The 21,253-nt window shown below is 34.8% G+C and overlaps 1 protein-coding gene across 8 annotated transcripts in view; it reads right to left on the bottom strand.

Annotated features, from left to right (window-relative positions):
• The window catches only part of da (transcription factor daughterless), a 172,237-nt gene that overhangs the window by 10,246 nt on the left and 140,738 nt on the right, over positions 1-21,253 (bottom strand). For 4 of the 8 annotated variants that reach the window (XM_023155984.2, XM_023155990.2, XM_023155993.2 and 1 more), the window contains 5 exons: positions 15,138-15,305; positions 14,120-14,185; positions 8,006-8,198; positions 2,685-2,796; positions 2,347-2,445 (listed from right to left, as the gene is read on the bottom strand). In XM_023155984.2, the coding sequence (XP_023011752.1) occupies positions 2,347-2,445; positions 2,685-2,796; positions 8,006-8,198; positions 14,120-14,185; positions 15,138-15,305 (638 nt within the window). The remainder of the gene's footprint in view (positions 1-2,346; positions 2,446-2,684; positions 2,797-8,005; positions 8,199-14,119; positions 14,186-15,137; positions 15,306-21,253) is intronic. The other 4 variants (XM_023155986.2, XM_023155991.2, XM_023155987.2 and 1 more) reach the window with 3 other exon arrangements.

Genomic DNA, 21,253 nt, shown 5'->3' with positions numbered 1-21,253 from the left:
TTTAGATGCCTTATTTGTGAATAACCAACATGGTTCACAAAATGCTTTTTGAGGCAATAGAGAAAAGTACGGCCACGTACGTTCTAACTTCACGCCAGATTTAGTAATATTGCAATAATATATATCCAAGAAAGGTATTTTGTTTCTATTGCTTAAAAAAGGGCCTTTTGGTTCACAGGGTTCGATTTCGATCACAAACCGTTTTACATTGAGTTCTTTGAAGTTACCTTTATCAGTAAAGTACGGTAAAGATTCCAACTTTACTATATCCAAAAATGATTCGTTTGAAGATTTGCTCGTACCGGTTGTGATTGCTCTGAATCTAAATGTTCACTGTTATCGGGCTCTGCGATATTGTCACTTATGACGACATCATTTTCTGCCCTTCCCATGCGCTGTTCATTTGATTCTTCTTGTATACTATCTTGATCCTTAAAGTACTGATGTATTTTAGGTATCTTTTTATTTTGTTCTTCAGACTCCTTCTTTCGCTTACATTTTTCGCTTCCAGTCTGATACTTTCTAGAACAACACCGTGAACAGTTTGTAATAATACTATAGTTTTTATTAAATGAAAAATCTGATTGCTAAGAAATGCCAAAGAAGCGGCCGAAAAAATGTATATAACGAAAGTCCACCTTTTTGTTCAATGCCTAATTCAAGCGTCCAATTTTGTAATTATTGAAATAACGATGAACATAGGTGAATAGTTTCGGTGGTTATATTTTGTCAAAATAGTGATTTGTGCTTTTCAAATAGGTACTACCGATACCTACCGACGATGTAAATGATCATTTTTATAGGTAGATTGAAAATTAAAATGACTGTTATCTTATAAATTATTTTAAATATCAGAATAAAATTCTAACCGAGTATACATTGTCAACTTATTTTCACAATTGACTAATTAAACATATCCTCATTTGGAACAAACACCCAATTCTTACAACTATAAACTGCTAACTACTTGAGTGCTCGCGTAACATGTATAATAAATAATAAATGTTTGGAGTTCTCCTCTGACTGGGGGCCCCTTCCGGCTGGGTGCTCGTGGCATTTTGCCGACTTGCCACCCTGTAGTTACGCCACTGGACGTCATGATGCGATACGATCTAACGATGTTTCAAATAGGTACTTTATTACCTGTAGAATATAAATTATTGATAAAACACTTGCGCAGTGTTATTATTAGTAAATTATACTTAGTGTGTGAATTAAAATGGCTACTTCAGTTCACTCTTCAGTAAAATGAATGAGCAAATATGCTTGTTCTGTTAACGAAAATATCATTATTCTTAATGTATATGACGTTCTCATACACCAAAATCCTTGTACCCCGTTGATACTCTGATGGAAATCATTGACATATAAATTCAAAAATTGGAGAAAAAAATTAAACTGTCCAGAAATCACCAAAACAATATAGGAAGAAAAACTGTGCTTGTTGATGTTGATTTCACTTACTTTTCATATAGTATATTGTGTAGAAATTCTGTGAATGATATCTGATTCAATTCCATAACGAATGTTTGGAATAAAAATTGAGTAGAGGAGAGTGTTTTTTATATAATTCAGTCTTCATATAAAAGTATTTGTTTCAAAAGAATTTTTCTTTCATGTAATTCAATGTTTATCTGAAAGGAGCTGTTTCAGGAGGTCTTCTTTCTTCCAGTTTGTGTCTGAAAGTTACTTCTTTGCATGATCTACACATCTATCAATAGAGTTACTTCTTTTAAAATTAATTGCTTCCTTTCTTTTTTGGAAGATTTCCACATTTTTTTGTATCAAGACGGAGTAGTAGAAAGCCAAAAACGTTCTTTCCCAAAAATGAATCACTCCTAAAAATTTAACCCTTCAATTTGTATAAAAATAGGGTAATATTGAGTATCTTAAATACGCCTATACCAAGTGTGGCAAATCAAAGGAAAATCACAAAATTTTGTTTGAGCTCTTTGTCAGCATTTTGCATTTATAATGAGCATTTATTACTTTTACAACTGGGAAAGAGTACAGAGCAAAGTCTTCCCAACAGTATGACTTCTAGCTTAATTTTATTTATATAATTCTATTCAATTGCCATTCATTACATACGACCCATGCATTGAAAATGCACAATAAACACCAGACTTGGTACTCTGTTCTATAATTCACGCACGAGTTTTGATGAAGTGTTGAAAAAAATCACGAAACACTATCAAAGAAATTTATGTTTTTCTTTGTTCAATATTCAACAGTTCTTCAACGTTATCTATTGGATTTAAACGAATAGAGGAACTGTTGTAGGAAATTTGAGTAACTAGGATTTTGAAGGTGAAAATCAATTTAGTTGAAAGGTTTTTTACATACCGTTCACGGACATTGTTTGCCTGTCTACGCTCTTTCTCGCGTACGGCCTTGTTGCTGGGGTCATCAATTTCATCTTCATCGGCGTTACTTGAACAACTACTTGAACAATTGGTAATGATAGAAAATATCGAAACTATGACAAGGTATATGAACAACTTGTCACATATTCAAGGGCACATATAGTTCAGCAAATAAAATTTGAAAAAATTTAAATCGATTTAGTAATTCGAAAATGACTGATTTCAAAGATTCGTAATACTGCCTAGTTCAACAACTTTGCCATAGTTTTTAGGAAAAATACTACAGAGTTGAATAAAAAACAGAACAATTGAACTTACTATCTCCTTGACCGTTTTGTTGCTTTCTGAGGAGGCCCGCTGGTGTTTTGTACTATACTCTCTACGGAACTCGATGGTTTTGAATCACTGTCTGGAGGTTCTTTGCGCTTTTCTTTAAAAGAAAAAAACATTTACAAAGTTTAGAATATATGCATCTTCTAATCTATGCATGATAAATGCAAAAATATTTTTTTAATGGTTTTGAAGTATCCATACATAATATAGATATGGGTACCTATAAAAACCTATGCAAATAGGTATATAATTTTTTTTGACACTTTTCCAAATTCTCATTCCATTAAGAAAATATGTTGAACATTGGTTTTTGGTGGTAGATTATGAAAGAATTGCAACAACCAGTTGCCTAGAGCCATGTTCTACTATAATAATAATAATAATAATAATATACTTTATTGTCATTAAGAATAAATCTTGTGGACAAAGCTTGTGAAAAGTACATACAAATGTAAGTATAGAAATATAAAATGTGAGTATGTATAAAAACGCCTACAAAAAAGTAAAGTTAGAACATACACTATAGTTTAATATCGAAATTTTGTCTCAACATGGTTGTGTACAGACTTGTTTAAACATATTATCAACACTTAGATGATAGACTTATAAACATATATATAATTATATATAATATAATAAAAATAAACACACCCATTGAACCAGACAAACAAACATTTATATCAAAACAAAAATCTTATATAACCTGAATTCAAATATGCACATTTTGTCACGTAAATTTATCATTGTAGAACTCTTGCAAATTATAATAGGGTCTATCAGCCAGAAATGTTTTTACTTTTATTCTAAACATTTTGTTGGTCAAATTTGCCTGTCTTATATCTGACGGCAAGTGATTAAACATCTTGACCCCATTGTAATAAATAGAATTCCTGACCAATTTTGTTATAGGAATTGGCAATTTCAACGCGGTAGAACGGGTGCTATAAAAATGCATGTAGCCTCAAATAGGGACATATTTTTGTAAATGAGGCAAACCGTTTCCAAAATGAACAAAGCAATCACTGTTAAAATCTTTTGTTCAGCGAATTTGTGTCTGCATGAATCACGAGGTTTAATTTTACACATATACCTGATAGCCCGTTTCTGCAGTACTAATACAGACAGAAGTGCTGATGAATTGCATAATCCCCAAAACGGTATTCCATAACGTAGGTGGGATTCAACGAGGGCGTAATACACCGTTCTGGCAGTTTTGATAACCAAATTTATTGAAGTTACTCTCACTGCATAACATCCAGAACAAATTTTACTTTTAAGTTATTTAATATGCTCAATAAATTTGAGCTTGTTGTCAATGTGAATACCTAGAAATTTAGATTGAGTCTCGTTCCTGATGACTAAGTTATCACCGAATAACAGGTCATCATAAATAGGTCATGATAAATAGGTCATCATAAATAGGTAAATAGGTCATGATAAAATGTTTGTTTTAGTGATATTGAAGGATAGCAAATTAGCATCACACCCCTCCTTAATTGTTTTCATATCAATAGATATTGCATTGTGTAAATCATTTGAGTTTTTGTTGTTCCACAATATCGTCGTATCAGCGAAAAGAGTGAAATTTACAGAAATGATCAAATTTGCAATGTCATTGACATATAATAAGAATAAGATGGGTCCCAAAACTGATCCTTGTGGAACACCACACAAAATTTCCCCCCCTTTTTTTCCTGAAAGTCATGCTGTTCTTGCCATTTGATTCCTTCCTGAAAGGTAGGATTCAAACCATTTGAGCGTCGATTCTCTGAAGCCGTATTGGTGAATTTTTCTTAGCAAGATCTTATGATCAACGCAATCAAACGCCTTAGAAAGATCACAAAAGACCGCAGCTGCTACACTACCAGAATTAAACTTGTAGTAAATATCATAAAGAAACGAAAAGATGTCATCGTGCGTGTTTTTATTGCTTTAAAAACCGAACTGGCTTTCTTTTAAAATATTGTTGTGTTTTAGGAAAATTGTCAGACGTATTTTCACAAGTTTTTCGATAACTTTGGCTATAGTTGGAATGAGAGAGATCGGACGAAGATTCGCGGGATCATCTGAATCTCCACCTTTATATAATGGAAGGACAACGGATATTTTCAGAAAATCAGAAAAAATTCCGTTGTGGAAAGAAGTGTTGATTAGAGATAGCAATGTTTGCAGTGCCTCAATTGGAAGATTTTGAATAATTTTTATGGAGATTCCATCATATCCAGTTGCATTTTTATTCTTTATATTCCTCAAAATTTCTAGTAATTCACTAATACTTGTATCGTATAATGTTAGATTATCCTCAATTCTGACATCTTCAAGATTTTTTAAGTGATCGTAAGGTACCACTATATTCTCACTAAGATTTTTTGCGATCGAATAATAATAATCATTGATTTTATCAGGACTAAGTGATATTCCCACATGTTTTTTTAATTTTTCCGTAATATCACTGATAGCAAACCATGCTTGTTTCATTTTATTAGTCGATTTACCGATTTGGTTATCATAATGGATTTCCTTCGCTGTCTTAATAGTGGATCTATATATTCTGCGGTAGTTATTGAAGAAGTCCTGGAAGTAAAGATTGTCAGTACATTTTCGTATGTTTTGCAGTGTACTTAAATTTTTCGAAGAAATTTTCAGTACTGTTGTAATCCATGATTTTCTTTTTTCGACTTTGATTTTTTGCATGGGGAATGATTTATTAAATACTTCAATAGCGCGTTGTGAAATGCGAGGATAGGTTCACTTTGAGACAGCATACCTTTCCAGTTAATCTTTAGACAATTCTGATAAAACCAAACTTAAGTTTACGTTGTGTACTTAATGAGTCAAGACGTACAGAACAAGTAATAGCTTCGTGATCTGATAAACCTGATGGTATCATTGAGCATGATACGTTCTGTACATCAAAATTGCTACAAACATAGTTGATACAAGAGCTAGAGAATTGGGAAACACGAGTATCTGAATCAACGTGCATATTCAAGTCAAAAGTTAGAAATACATTTTTGAGTAAGTCTGTCGAATCCTCATTGTTATAATTTATGTTAAAATCACCAGTCAATAATATAGATGCGTTGACAGATAACTCGGATAATAAATAGCTTAGGTTATTGAAAAATATATCTACATCAGCAGAAGGTGAACGGTAAAAACATAAAATGTACAGATTATTTTTTTTACTGTAGCAGACGGAAAACTCAAACGATTTGTCTTCAGACAAGTCTTGGAACTTATCAACTTGAACGAAAGTCAATTCACTAAGAGCCAAATTCCTCCATGATTAGAACAGTTTCTGGAGTATTTAGATATTACAGTGTAGTCAGGAATGCTTATTGGTCCGAGCTTATTACACCAATGTTCCGTAAGCAAGACTATTGTAGGAAAATCAAGTCACTTAAAAATATAAAAAGTTCATCCAATTTGTCCCGAAGGGACTGAATGTTTAGTGAGAAAGACTAAAGTAATAGAGTTAAAATTAGAGAAATGATAACAATTGTTATGTTCTTCAAAAGATTTTTTTGGATCATAAGAAATCTTAGAACATAGTTTTCTTTCATCATCTAAGCTTTTTTTAGTGTCTTCATGGAGGGGTCTAAAAAACCTTGAATGGTTTCATTCGTGATGGTGGGGAATTTCAAATTTTTCGTTTGTTTATTTCTGAATATGAGATCTGAATTTTTATTTGACAATTTCCTGTTTACTTTGCATCGTGCCTTTCGTACAATTCAAATAAAAAAAAGAGATATCACCTTCGGCATAATGATTCAATTTGTATGTATATTCATTGAGCTTGACATTAAATTTGTAAATGAAATCATTTAATTTAACTTATAGTAGCAGTTTCTATGAAATGAAATTGTTTTTTACTAATCAACAGAAATATTTTTATTCATTTTTGTTTGTCACAGATAAATGAACATACGTGGGCTGTTAAAAAAAAGGTAAATGTTCAAATTTTGCAGGCTGCGTGCATTAGATCAGCGTTTTTTTATGTTGGTACATTCTTCTTGAACATATGTCCACAGTTTCAGCTGTTTAGCATGTTAACTTTGTTGTTGATAGGCATAAAAGTTATTATAAGAGTTCTGCATGTTGTATTTGACTGTCAAATGCCAACCACTCATATAGGACTTTGACTATGTCAGTATGTTACATGGAAACCCAATCCTCTCTAACTTTATATATAGAAAATCTGGTGGTCAAATGCCATTGTCAGATCAAAAAATATACTTATTACATTGTCATCAACTTCGGAGTATATGTTATTGAGATAATCACAGGCTGCTATTTCTATGGAACAATCTTTCCTAAATCCATGTTGACTATTACATAGTAAATTATTTGACTCTAAGTAATTCACTATTCTATACTCTGTTCATCTAAGCTAACGAGTGCTCCAAAACATTATCATGTCACACTAAGCAACGACCATTTTTTTTTAATAATATGCGGCTGGGTATACAATATTTTTTTTAGGTGGTAGCGGCCGTATCAATACTTGACATATAAATTTTAAACTATAAAATACACACCACAGGCGTTAAAAAGTAACTGATCACTCTGACACAGTAACAATAAATTCAGCCAGCCGATTGCGGTTAACTCTGATTGGCCACCGTAAGGAGGCTTGTTTATTTTACCCAATAGATGCGAATGTGCGTGATGATCATGCTCTGATCATGCATCTATCTTTGTTTGGGTTACTTTGTTGGATGGATAAAGTTTAGTAGCCATTACTCTTTCATACAGTTCTGAAAGTGAACAAAGTAATGAAATTTGTCGGTAGTTATTCAGGTCATTTCTATTTCATCTTTTAAAAAAGGAATAACTAAGGCTTTCTTGAACTGTTTTGGAAATTATCCTAGCATTTAAGATTGATTCATTATATAAATTAAGGGAATTACAATAATGACAAATATATGTTTAACAACTGGTAATAATAGGTCATCTGATTCCACTCGCATTTTTATTTTTCATTAACTTCAATGCAGCATGAATTTCAGCTTCAGTAATCGGTTCGTTCTCAAATGATTGTACAATAATATTATTTGTACTGGTTTTACAAGGTAATGTTGAATTTTGACCTAAGTGTGTCGGAATAGCACCTTTAGCAGAATTTGCAAAATGATGGGCAAATAGGTGGGTCTGCAATAGCGGAAGGGTGTTCAACCACAATCTTTAAATTGAAAAAATCATCTAATTCAAGTCTTGAATTCATATTGCAATTCAAATTATTTGATTCGAATATTTCAACCCCGTCAATGGTTTCTCTTCTTCTAATAACCCTTGCAACTTACTTGTGTTGTATATAGGTCGTTCAACTTTGATTGTATCTGGCAGGTGTGGGTCTGCTGGGGATGGTGCGGGATACCCAAGCTGTGACATCTGGTGTGCAAGACTGTTTGGAAGCTGTCCTACTAGACCTAATGGTTCTGCATGGTTCCTCAAGACATTTATAGCATCGTCCAGTCTTTCTTCCATACGAGTACCCTGTAAAGAAATAATAAAACTCGGTAATGAAAGTAGAATGTTTTGTTTACCTACAGACCAACTGAGATGATCTTCAATATGAGCATGAAGATGTCTTTCAACCGACTTCAGCAAATCATAAAGTTGACTATTATTTTTAGAATCAATATTTATATGTAAGTAACTCAGTTTCATTCAGAAAAAAAAAGCTAATGAAAAGTCAATTAAGTTATACCTAATCTAATCCGATTGAAGCTGTAAAACATGAAATATATGTTTTTTTTTCAATTTTTACACTAGCGGTTAGAGTCAACAATTATTTTGCATGATCAGTTATTTTTCATGTTCTACATTATCGATAATCCTAAAGTCAATGAGAAATTGGTAAAGTAAGTCATTAATTCCAAATTAATTAGGAGTATAAAACTTTGAGGCGGTATTTTTAATGAAACCAAGCTAAAACCAAATACATTGTTATGGAAACTGAGAAAACACAATTTTTTACAAATTTGATGAAAATTCAACGGCTCCGTAGAATTATTGACGAGACCAAATAAATACTTTAATGTTGTTACTTGTTTCAATAATATACAATGTGGTGGTCCATAAAGTTTGCTATGAATGAATTTATTATTAGGTTAGGTCCAAAAATATTGTCCGTTTTGATGTCATGTGATTTTGTAGCTCCATACCTCAATAAATATTTATTCTTCTGTGTCATGGTATATATTGATCGATAGAGAATTTTGTACTGTACATTGATGCTGTTCATTTGTTTTTCGAAATTTTAATTTTTTTTCTTTTTTCCGTTTATTACTATATGATGTCGTTACGAATTAAAATCGAACCAAACCGCTGCTGGAACAGTCCGTGAAATTAACCAGGAATTTGGCAATGATAGTGTTTATAAATGCACTGTTCGATACTGGTTGGTACTTGAGACGGAAGAAGAACTGAGAGGAGAACGTGAGAATGAAGGACCTTTACTTCCACTAACTGCTGTTCAAAAACAAAGAATTGTGATTACCACGGAGAAATGAACCAACAAAGTCTTCTGCATTGGTTTGAATACCAACTATTAATAAATTTAGAAGAGCCTTCAGTTATAGTCATGGATAATGCAAGTAATCACAGCACTGTTATTAATAAAGCCCCAACAACAGCATTGAAGAGAGCTGATATCCAAGAATGGTTATCAAACAATAACATTCTCTTCGAAAATACTTTTCTCAAACCACAACTGGTGGAATTAGTTGTAAAGTGAATGAGATTGTTATTCATTATAAATTTACCTTGTAGGAATAAACCACCACCTATATATGAAGCTGATATGCTTGCAGAAAAATATGGGCATCAAGTACTTCGTCTTCCACCGTATCACTGCATGTTTAATCCCATCGAACATATTTGGGAAATAACAAAAAAAATTTACAGGGATAATGTGGGAAGAGATGGCACTTCAGCTGACAAATCCTGGGCTATACGAAAAGAAGCTATAGACAAAGCTACGCATGATGTATGAGCTGAAACTATTGGATATACCGAACAAAACATAAACTTATATTGGGACAGAGAAGTTGTGTTTGACAGGGAAGATGTTCAGCCTCTCATAATAAATTTCGATTCCGATAATGACGTATGACGATGATGATGACGAGTTGTATTCAAAAAATATATACAATTAAACGAATTTAAATAAAATATTTTCTTCTTCATTACTTATTATGAAGAAAAAAGGTGAAATGCCCCTATAATTGTATTTCAACTAAGTGAGTTGATAGTAAGTAAGGTTAATTAATAGCAATAAAACAAATCAACTACAAAAAAATTGGAAAGTTCGAAATGGTGCACATGTTGGCAACGCTGTAACTTGTCATCTTGTGACGTCATTCTCTTCTTAACGTGAACAGCCTATACTTCTTTGCTTTTCCGCAAAAAACGATGATCTCTTTTGGATCGGATCTTAGTGTGATGAAAAGTCCTATTGTGAGGAAATCGACGAAATGTACCAAAAATTGCGTCAGTAGCAGCCAGCACTGGTCAACAGAAGAAGTCCGATCCGTTTCACAAATCACCGTCCAAAAACTAAATGAATTGAACTTTAAATTTCTGCCTCGCCCACCGTACTCTCTAAACCTCTCGCCAACCGACTAGTATCTTCGATAACTTTATCACCACCGCGGTAGAACTTTCGCCAATCACGACCAGGCAAAAACGGCATTCCTCGACTTGATCGAATCCCGAGCACACAATTTTTATGCTGACGGAATTAATCGGTGCTTGTGTTACGTTGGCAAAAGTGCAATGATTCAAATGGCGATCATTTTGATTGAATCGTGATATTGTGATATTACAATGAGTATTCATTGTGATATTACAATTCAGTGTGATAATACAATTCAAAGTAGACTCATAAAAACGGACAACTTTTGAAACAACATAATATTGGCACAACCAAAATTTGAATACTGCCAAAAGTTAGTGCATATTTGGTAGCCGTATTAGATGCACTTAGAGCGGGAACGTCAACAGCATACAGGAAAGATAAAAAAATATATTAAACTTTTTCAAGAATCCCTTTTTTGAAAAAATACAAAATGTAATTGAGAAAGTAATTGAGAAGTGAAAGTTATAGTCAAATTCATAAATGACATATCCACAATAGCCACAATCAAATCACTTTTAGCACAATTACTTTCTTTCAAATTGTTTGAAAAATGCATTTAATTTTTTTTTGGTAGCCATCAGCTTCATCTTTAAGAGAAATATGATACAACTGACCGATACTTGAAAATCCATTATAACGTATTCAAAAAACACTTTAATGTTTTTCTCTTGACAGTTCACAAAACCGCGACACGTGTTTTGCTATACAGTAGCGTGAAAAAGCTCTATCTTTGTTGCAATAACATTAAAAAAATCTTTACTTCAAGTTTCTAGAAAGTTTCAAATAGTAAATTTGTATTCCAATTTTTTTTAAGGACAAAACTCAAGCACTACAGGAAAATCCTAAGGCGCTCTTAGCGCTGTGCCTGTGCGAAAGTAGTGATTCACATTGGGTTTGAGTCGCTGGAGACTAAATCCATTTGGAAAAACGTTCTCAGGAGGTTTATTCCACATAAACGCCGTTCTCCAAATGAAAGAGTTCTTAAACAGTGAAGTTCGAGGTGTACTGAGTTGAACCTCAAAACGATGAGCAGCCACAGTCCGTCGCGTTTTTCTGATATGTATCGCTCTTGGTAGAATCAAATGTGCCGAGTCAATTGAACACCCCAACAAACTTATCGAAGCAGGAAGCGGAATTGTCTGACCTGATATTATTATATCCGGTTCGGAAACAATTATCTTTTTGGAGAACACCAATGCCTGGGTTTTTGTAGCATTGAATTGAACCTGGTTACTTTCACCCTAATTCGAAATTACTTCTAGTTCCTCATTAAGATATGCAACCTCCTTCTGCCGGTGAAGATGTGCATCCGCAGCCGATGTCCTGGAATGCAAATGTAATGACGAAACAAGTGTGCTTTCGTCAGCAGAGCAATATATTGGATTCTTGGTTTTATCCAATAAGTCGTTGATATACAATAAAAAGAGGGTTGGAGATAATATGGATCCCTGGAGAACAACAGCGTTGATGGTGAAAGTATTCGAGAGATATCCATCGACGGCCACTTGCAAGAAACGTTCTTTCAGGAAGCTGAAGAGTCATACACAAAAATGACCCGACAAGCCATAGCATCGAAGTTTGGCCAGCAAACCCTAATGCTACACACGATCAAAGGCCTTGGAAATATCAAGCGCAACAGCTCTTGACTCTTCATGTTTCTCGATTGCGTTATTCCAAAGGTCGTCTGTTGATCTTTGTTTCCGAAAGCAATATTGATGATCGCTAAAGATGTTGAAGCCTTTCAAATATTTGAGGATATGGTGGTTTACAACTTTCTCCATGATTTTTGACATCACTGATAGCAAAGCGTCCAGTCTATAGTTGTTTGGAAGATTTTTCTTGCCCTTTTTGGGAATAGGCTGAACGCGAGCAATCTTCCAACAGGAAGGAAAAACCCCCTTCTTGTAAGACAGGTTGAAAAGCCTGCAAAATACTGGCGGGAGTTCATTTGCGCACTTTATAAGTACGATGACAGGCACTTCGTCAGGCAAATCCACATGAAAATTCTTCAGACAAGCCAATTTCAATAAAATATACTATATATATATATATATATCGTGAATCGCCATGGACCAAAATTAGCGCTCAGAGTCAATAGTTTCATAGTATGGCTTTTTATACTGGGGTAATTTAGTTTTTTATTGAAAATTATATATTATAAAAGTAAATCATCTCCCAAGTATCCCACAAAGTCTTCTGGTTTATATGTCAATTAACAACTGAGCAAGAGTAATTAAAAATGTGAGATCGCCCGTGGTTACATATTGACGTCACACCAGGCAAACGAGCTTCGAGCGGTGGCAACCGGGTCTGTAGTTGGAGATTATGAATCGCTGCTATCGTTAATTCAATTTAATTTTCTTCATAGTAATGTATAAATCAATTCTGTGTAACTGGCATTTTTGAGACGAAAGTTCTATAATAAATAAAGAGTACCTTGGGATTCCAAGACATAATTTCGGATTTTTCTCTAAGAAATAAAGAGATCTTCGCTCAATATTGTTTTTCGAATTCCAGTTTTCAACTAATATTCCAGACAAAGTAGAATCTGATGATGTATCAACAGAAGTCATGTCTGATGTACTCAAACTCTCACTGTCCTCGGGGAACTTAGTAGTAATTTTTTCCAATACTTTCTGTATTTTCTAATTCTTTAGAACGATTTCTTTTTCGGTGGTATATAATATTTACGGTCTGTTTAGCTTTTGATCTTCGAAAAACCTGTTTATTAACTCGAATTCCAACATCAAAGGTCTTTTCGTGTGTACCTGCTTCATCACACATGATTTGATTTTCAGCGATATCTTCGTTACAAGTATTAAACAAAATTTATTTTTCCTTTTTTTGAACAAACGGTGGAGCTTTAGATGGGCAGTCGGTCTATCAATCTGGCAATCAAATATATGCGGAATTACGTCTGGCTTCAATATAATTTTTCCCACTTTCATAGTTTTGATATACATGTAATTTTCTAAGTCTGTTTCAACCTAACATTCAAAGTAGTACTCAGAGTAAACTATAATTTTTTTTATAAAAACAAAAATGCGTCCCCTTGGCAGATACAAAGTCGGCCCTCCGTAAAATAAAATAAAACAGTAAAATAAAAATTTTGCCTGGTGCAGTTACTGAAGAATTCTTGCATTTTGGAACAACGCAATACATGTAACTTCATTTTTTATCACTATTCATATTCACGCAGTTGACACACTGCAGTAAACAACACGTAACTTGCTTTCTACGGCTCTAGCATACGTATTTCCCCCACTTCCTTGTCGCCAAGTCGACTGATGTGACGTCAAGCTTGACCTCGCCCCGTTTTGGTGAACGCCACATTCAAAAATTGATTTGAGGGGGAAGATAAAGAGTGAAAATTCAGATTTTTTGCTGATGTACTATTTGAAACATAAACTTTCAAACTATGAAAAAAAATTGTTAAATGAGCCCATTCACCTGTTAAAAGTTTTCATGTCATTATAAATAACATTTTCAGAGTTAATATTACCTGAAAAGGCAAAATTAGTTTCGATCTGGAGAGAAGGTTACTCCAAGCCGTAAAGACACGCCTAAACAAGCCATTGTATAGCAAAACACGTGTTGCGTTTTTGAAAAACACTGTTCAGTGAAAATGTCACAATTAAGTGAGAAACAATTTTAGTATGTTTTCAGTAACAGCCATATTGTATTTTAAATAAGAATATTATACATTCTACATACACAACACCAAATGAAATATTCGGTTTGAAAAAATGGAAAGGAAAAAACCGATCGAACTCACCGTTACTTCAGCATGGTCTCGTAAAAAACCTATAGCGTCATCTAGCCGCTGCGCTTCAGGAGCAGGCTGGTTCACCACACAAAAACAAAAAAAAATAATCATGCAAAAAATAAACAAAAAAAAAATTAAAAAATGAACACTACATACAACTAAGGGTTCAAAAATTCTTGGTTCGTTGTTCACAGTCGAATTAAGCTGTTACTAATTTGTCTTATTTTTCTCATAATCTCCCAATTGTGTCGCTGATTAACAAAATTGAGAAATTAATAACCTACCTGATAGAAACTAAAAATGGTGTTTTCCATGGTTTATTTTCAGGACCGAACTGACAACAATTCATTAAAATATCGAGTAAACTCAAACGCATGCTATGATTTAGATCTTTCGGAGGACAGCAAAGACTGCTCTGATTGTATTGAAAACAAATACTATTTCTAAAATTTGTAATGATAACCATACTACGTGAAATAGACAGAAATGACTATGACGATTCTGAAGTCATTATTTATATATTTCTTCAATACTATGACATGAAAAGCATCTGATTTTGTTTTCTGAAAGTAGCTATTTGACTAATTATGATGATGTCCGAATCGAATTATCAATCTTTCGAAAATTTTGCTTTGTCATTTAGAAAAAATAAAAAGTTGAGACAAAAAGACCGTGATCATAATCTAATGAAAAACACTGATAACCCTTCTGAAACAATCATCCGTACATTATTTCAATCTTTCCAATTCAATTTTCGGTTGACATTTTTTTAATCTTGCGAAAATTATATAAAGAACTATGAAAACGTTGAGAAAGATTGAAAGTGGTAAATGAAACACAATTCTAACTTTTCCCTTAATTTTCGTTCAAGGATTGATCTATTGTTTTTCTTGACTGTCATTTTTGGAAGATGACTTTGATTTTCCCAAATTTCTTTTGTGAAAAATTGAAATACGTCTCTCTGGACACTACAATTATGTTTCTTCCATCCACAACCTTTCCAGATTATTACATGTTCAAAACTCACCATGTGTAATCCCTGAGGGGCGACAGTATTATTTACAGCTTGCGTGTAGTGGGGGGAATGAGGGGTGGTCAACCAACCGGCTGGAGCTATAGGAGGAGGTGAACTGACCGGCGTCGAAGGCGCCGAGCTATAGCTGCTCGCGCTTGCCTGTTCGGTTGCCGGGTAAATCTGAAAATAAAAAAAATTCAAATAGGAATTCTGGTAAATGAGATATTCAAAATCAGGTTATACCTTAAACTAAAATGCTGATTACATTCCAAGTTGAAATAATTAGTAGTGTGAATACTGAACAGTCTTATTTCCGCACTTTCAATAGTAACGGGGAAATCTGTTGATACGTGCAAATTTTAATAAATCCAGACATGAGTTATTTATTTTGAATGACAGGGTAAGAAGGATACCCATTTTCCTTTTAAACTGTAATCACGATTGGTGTCCTTTAAGGTTCCATTCTCGGCCCATTGCTTCTTGCAATGGACGCGATCAGAAGTTACAGCTTGTCGCTAGTACGGTACTTTTGCTGGTACGGTACTAGCGTAAGAGAGACAGAGTAAAAATTCTCATGTTTCTACCTAGATTTGACAAGCCGTACAAGTCGTTCTACGCTGACGACACAAAAACTGCATTTTTCTCCAGACCGAAACATAGTAAGTCGATAATACGATATACATCATCAAGCTTAAGATCAAGTAATCCAAAATAACACTTCGCAGAATCATACCTTCAAGATTTTCAAATTAAAAATTCTGAACTCTGAACTGGACTGTGTCAGGTATACAAAAACCTCCTTCGAAATCTAACAGAATTATACCTAAATACCCGATAGGGAGGGATTTGTTTAAGAGTTTAGTGCAGTGCTGAACAAATTATAATTGGTGCTTTTGCTCAAATGCCAAAACATTACCTGGGAGTCGTCTTAGACAGGAAATTAACATTTCAGTCTTACGTACGGCAGATAATCGGAATGGCTAGACACGCCGGACAACGCCTGGCACCTATCATAGGACGCAGAAGCAACATGGGTTGAACGTAAAGTTGCTGATGATCAAGACCGTTCTCATGACCATAATACTGTATGCCTGCACTGCCTGGGGCCAGTGCGTACAGACATACAGGAAGAAGATACAGTCGTTTATGAACGCGAGCGTAAGGCCGCCGTAAACGCACCGTACTACATCCCCACCAGATTTATATACAGAGACTTAGACCTGGACACGCAATATATGGACGTGTATATGAGAGAACACGCAGAAAGCGTGTTCGATATAATCAGATCGCACTACAACCCAGCGCTACGCGATCTACACGATGCGTTGAATATGGATGACCCCAGATTCAGAGAAAGGGATAAACACCTGAGGCCAACAAAACAAAACCAACGACCACCCCCACGAGTCGCCGTTAGGCGACTCAGGTAAGCATAGTAATAAGATAAATTATCTTTCAGTAGGTTCACCGCAGAACAACTCGACCGCGATTCAATTATCCTTAGATTCACTGAGGAACGCTCGACGCTCATAACAATAGCCGCCGGTTAGTTTTTGGGGGGCCCCATGCAAACATTCAGTTAGGAATTGTCACGACAAAACACTTTAACCGATCGCGAAAGAATAGCAGCAAAGGCTGGTTTTCGACAAAAAGAGGTCAGATGTCAATCTTGCTGAAGTGCCCATCAGTAAGTTGAGGACCGCTCGAAGAGCGGGGGTGGATGGAGTGGGGTAGTAGGTTCTCCTCGCTAACTAGATGGGGGGGAAGCTTCTACTTCAGGGCACCCAACCCGGGAGGGGACATGGGGGACCAAAATAATTGGCATCATTACCAATGAAGTTTTTGCCCATTAATATATGTACATAACAAATTTTTCAAAATCTTTTGGCGACACCGGTGATATTCAACCGTTACAGGTATTTTGAGGAAGTGGATACGAATGACAACACATGTATTTAACTTCACCGATATTTTGAATAACTTCATCGATGATGACTACTTAATCACTTTTATCTTTAGAGAGCAACGATACCAAGCAAGGACATCTTTATGTTAGGTTTTTATTTTCTTCTTAACCATATTCTTCATATGAGTCGAATACAAAACACTATTGAGGTTTTTGAAATATTTTTTATCGATCAATGTCATATTATGATATGACTTTCATGCAAAAAAACAAACTACAAAAACTGTTTTGTCAGAGACATGATTATCTCATAAGAAATACGATTCACCCATTCTGAGCTTAATTTTGAAATTCTTTGTGATTTCCAAATTTTTTGAGAGGCTGTACATTTTTCAAGACATTCGTTACTGCGGCGAATTTATCAGTCGTTAATATATTGTGAAAACAAGTATTACAATTTCTTATGGTAATAATCAATGTCTGTCTATTCGGTGATACTCAGGACAGATTTATATTAAAAACTGAAAGTTATACGGACAATTTGAAAAGTACATAATCTACCAGCTAGGCATAATTTTTCTGGAAAAACATAATGAATGCACTGTATACATGACCGAGCGGCAGTTACATAATATGAATGAAAATATAAGGGCATTTTTTTCTGTCGAAATGATCATCCATTTCAACGTCTGGGCGTACTCACAGACACAACCAACGTTGAATCGTTTGTCAGTTACGGAATGTGCCAAGTGACTTTCAAATACTTCAACTGTCAAGTTCCAATATTCTCCACTCATACCAAATTTTTTGTAATGTCTCACGTTACTCCGCATTATCTTCAACTAGCAGAACCAAAATTTGGCAGGGCCAAAAGGATTCGTGTTTGGATAAACGGAGAAGTCCTCAATCCCTGTTTTGAAGTCACCATCAACCCTAATATTTTGAGGACGTGGAATGCAGTTTTGAACCACTTAACGAAGACGCTTGATCCTAGCTTTGGAGCCGTTAGAAGACTGGTATGTTTAAGCACAAGAAAAACAATCACGTGTTTCGAGGAACTGGACTCGGTTGAAAGATACGTAATTTTAGGAACGAACTGCAGATTGAAATCGACCAAGGGTTATAGAACTCTCTCCGAATTTGAATTAAACAAACCGAAGAAAAAACCTCAACATAGATTTTACTCGGGGGAAATAGATCCCCTGAAAGCAGAATTCTTGGTGGAAACTAGCAGAAGAGGATTGACGATAGTATTCGTTTTTGTAAATGGTCAAATATGCTATGGACCAGTCAAAGTTGTGCTCAACGAGAAAGATCTCATTAACTGGGATATAACTCTGCAATATTTATCTAAAATTTTGGACGTTCCCGACGGTATTGAGAAACTCTGCACGATTTTTGGAGATATTCTATTGTGTCCTGAAGAATTGCAACATGGGTATGCGTATGTGGCACTGCCATTCAACGAAAAATTCGTTAAAGTCGATTACATGAGCGCTTTTGGAAAATTGAACAACAAAACCAGTTTCACTTCGAAAATTAGACCGTCCACAAGCAACAAAAACAACTCGAAAAAATCATTAATTCCGAGACCTAAGAAGCCGAAAAAATACAAAAAAAGTATTCCTGACACTGACGGAATTAAAGATACAGAGGAAGATGGCGAACTTATGGTGCAAAAAAAGCAAATCATTGTTGACGATAACGGAATGAAAGTTGCCGTAGAGAATGACAAGGTTATAGAAAAAAACTCAGATGATACAAGTGGTACAAAAGGTAGCATCATTATTGGATGGAAATTATCAGGTGACAAGACGCGAGAGACATCGAATATATCTGAGGATTCTACACGAACTAAAGATTCACTAGATGTCGAACAAGATGAAAAAAAAGAGATTGAAGCTCCAGTTACCACTGACACAATGATTGAGACTATACATGAAACACAAAACGCAGAAAATCAAACAGTATCTTTGTCAGAAAGCAGAACGTCGAAGGAAGAAGAAATATATGAAAAGACAAAAGATATGGGGTCAGTTTCACAAACAACGGACACACAGGATGAAAATAAAGAAAAAATACGATCTGGGACTATTTCAATACAATCAAACGTCATGTCCAATGCCGTTAGTAAAACGGACGAAGAAGAAAAAAATGAATCAGTTGAAACAGTTATAAAACTAATAGAAGAGAGATTAGAAAATGAATGTGAATCTCTCCGAGAAGTTAGCGCTAAATCAATTCAATTAGATAATGAAGAGAATATATCTATTTTGGAACCAGAAATTCTGCAAGTGAACGATAAAGTCGAGGCTCGAGAACCGGAAACAGATCGACAAATAGATATAGCACAACCTGTGGAAAATACACCTCGAACTTCAAACCATGACACACTATTTGTCAATATTAAAGTAAGGGAACTTAAAAAAAGAGAGGAAGCAATTCCAAAGAAGTTAGAATATCAGTTGAAAGTTGATGTACCCAAAAGTGTGAACCAAAGTGAAGCTGATCAACTCGGGGGTTCAGAAACTACAGTTCCAACACAGCTAGATAATCAACACGAAAACGACTCAGCTGAGAGGTTGAACTTTGACAGAAAACCTAGATTCAGCGGAGCGAAACTAGAAAAAGATAGTACGAAAAACGAGTTTGAAGTAACTGGTGGTAACACACTATCTGATGGTTCAAAAACGGAGGGATCGAGTAATAAGACAGAACTGAGAGCCTCAACGTATTCGCATCCTCAATCAGTGCCCGTCGGTGAAAAAAAGAGCATTGTTATCATCGAAGCGCCTTTTGCCAGAAAATACTCGCTGGAAACAACTAAAAGGGACTCTCTAGATAAAAACAGAAAGCGCATACACTCGACCATCAAAGATAAAAGCGATGAAACAGTGGCAAGTGATATAATGCGGTTTTCGAAAAAATATAGTACCGATGAATATGTAGCCAAGAAGGTATGTCGTCCCATAACTCCGCCGGTAAGGGAGGAAAACGGCATAAGCGCTGCACTATCAGAAATGAATGTGCAAAAACGCAGAACGTCTATACATATCAGAAACAGAACAGATATCAAAATTTGTGGATGTTCAAAGAGAGGAAAGTACCGAAGTTACCAATATTACAGAAATGGGAGCGAGAAAAGTTCTACTAGTATAAGTGAATCGGTATGTTCTACATCTGATAGCGATAAGCGAGAACATAATATTCAACGATGTTGTTTCTGTTACTGCAAAGGAAAACCGAGAAGATTTCGAAATAGTTCTCACTCCCCAAATGTTTCGACCAAGAGCAAGAGACACGTCTCAGAAGAAATTAGTGGACATAACGAAACTGTCGAAAGAAATGATCATACGGAAGACTACGAAGAAGAAACAGCAGAAAATACAAATCATCTCTTCAACTGCAACAATTTCAGCCAAGAAACCTCTCCAAATGACAGATCTCGACAATCATACGTCCTTACTATGGGTATTACGAAAAGAAAAGATACAAAAGATATCGAAGTTGATCCAGACAATCAGGAAATTCCATCAAGAGATAATAACGACTTGATCGATGAGGATCAAAATAATTTGAGAATTGGAAGTGAAGAAAACGCAGATAGTTTACTTTTATGCGCCGCTGTGGAGAAATACGTTTGTTTGGGAATGATAAATCAAGTTAAAAGTTGCCCGAATAGTTGCGCGAAAAATTTACCATAAAGTTTTACTGTGCTTGTCATCTAAGGATACATATTTTCATATGTAAAAAATTGCTAATATATTCTCGTTCAACAGTATTTTAACTCAATCATTTGTTACAATATTGTTACAATATTGAAACAAATGATTTGTTGAAGAATATTCAACAATAATAAAACGTTCATTTGCTCAAATATTGAAACCAGGTACAAAAGGTTCACAACTACTCAACACTAACGTTGACGTCTTGTACTTACAAGAAGTATCTTACGTGCGAGAAAGTACATGATGTACAACTTGTTGAATGTAGGATGAGCTCTCCAAATTTCGATATGAACCCGCCCACTAGATGCAGGTTAGTAAGAAGACGGTGGGAGTGTGTGAGACATAATTCTAAAGTTTATTCATAGGTTTGTTAAGCTGTATATAGATAAATACAAAGGAATATGCGAAACATTTGTAATATAGACCCATCAATAAAACTCTAAAAATGTTCTTTTCGAGTTTGGGACTTGATGGGTGATTTGTATGGCATACTT

Source organism: Leptinotarsa decemlineata, unplaced genomic scaffold (assembly GCF_025532065.1).
Source record: "Leptinotarsa decemlineata unplaced genomic scaffold, Ldec_3_MD MMD2_tig00026299_RagTag_RagTag, whole genome shotgun sequence".
In the NCBI taxonomy this organism is placed as follows: domain Eukaryota; kingdom Metazoa; phylum Arthropoda; class Insecta; order Coleoptera; family Chrysomelidae; genus Leptinotarsa; species Leptinotarsa decemlineata.
Note: the sequence above shows the minus strand (reverse complement) of the source record. Positions and strands in the feature narration are given on the sequence as shown.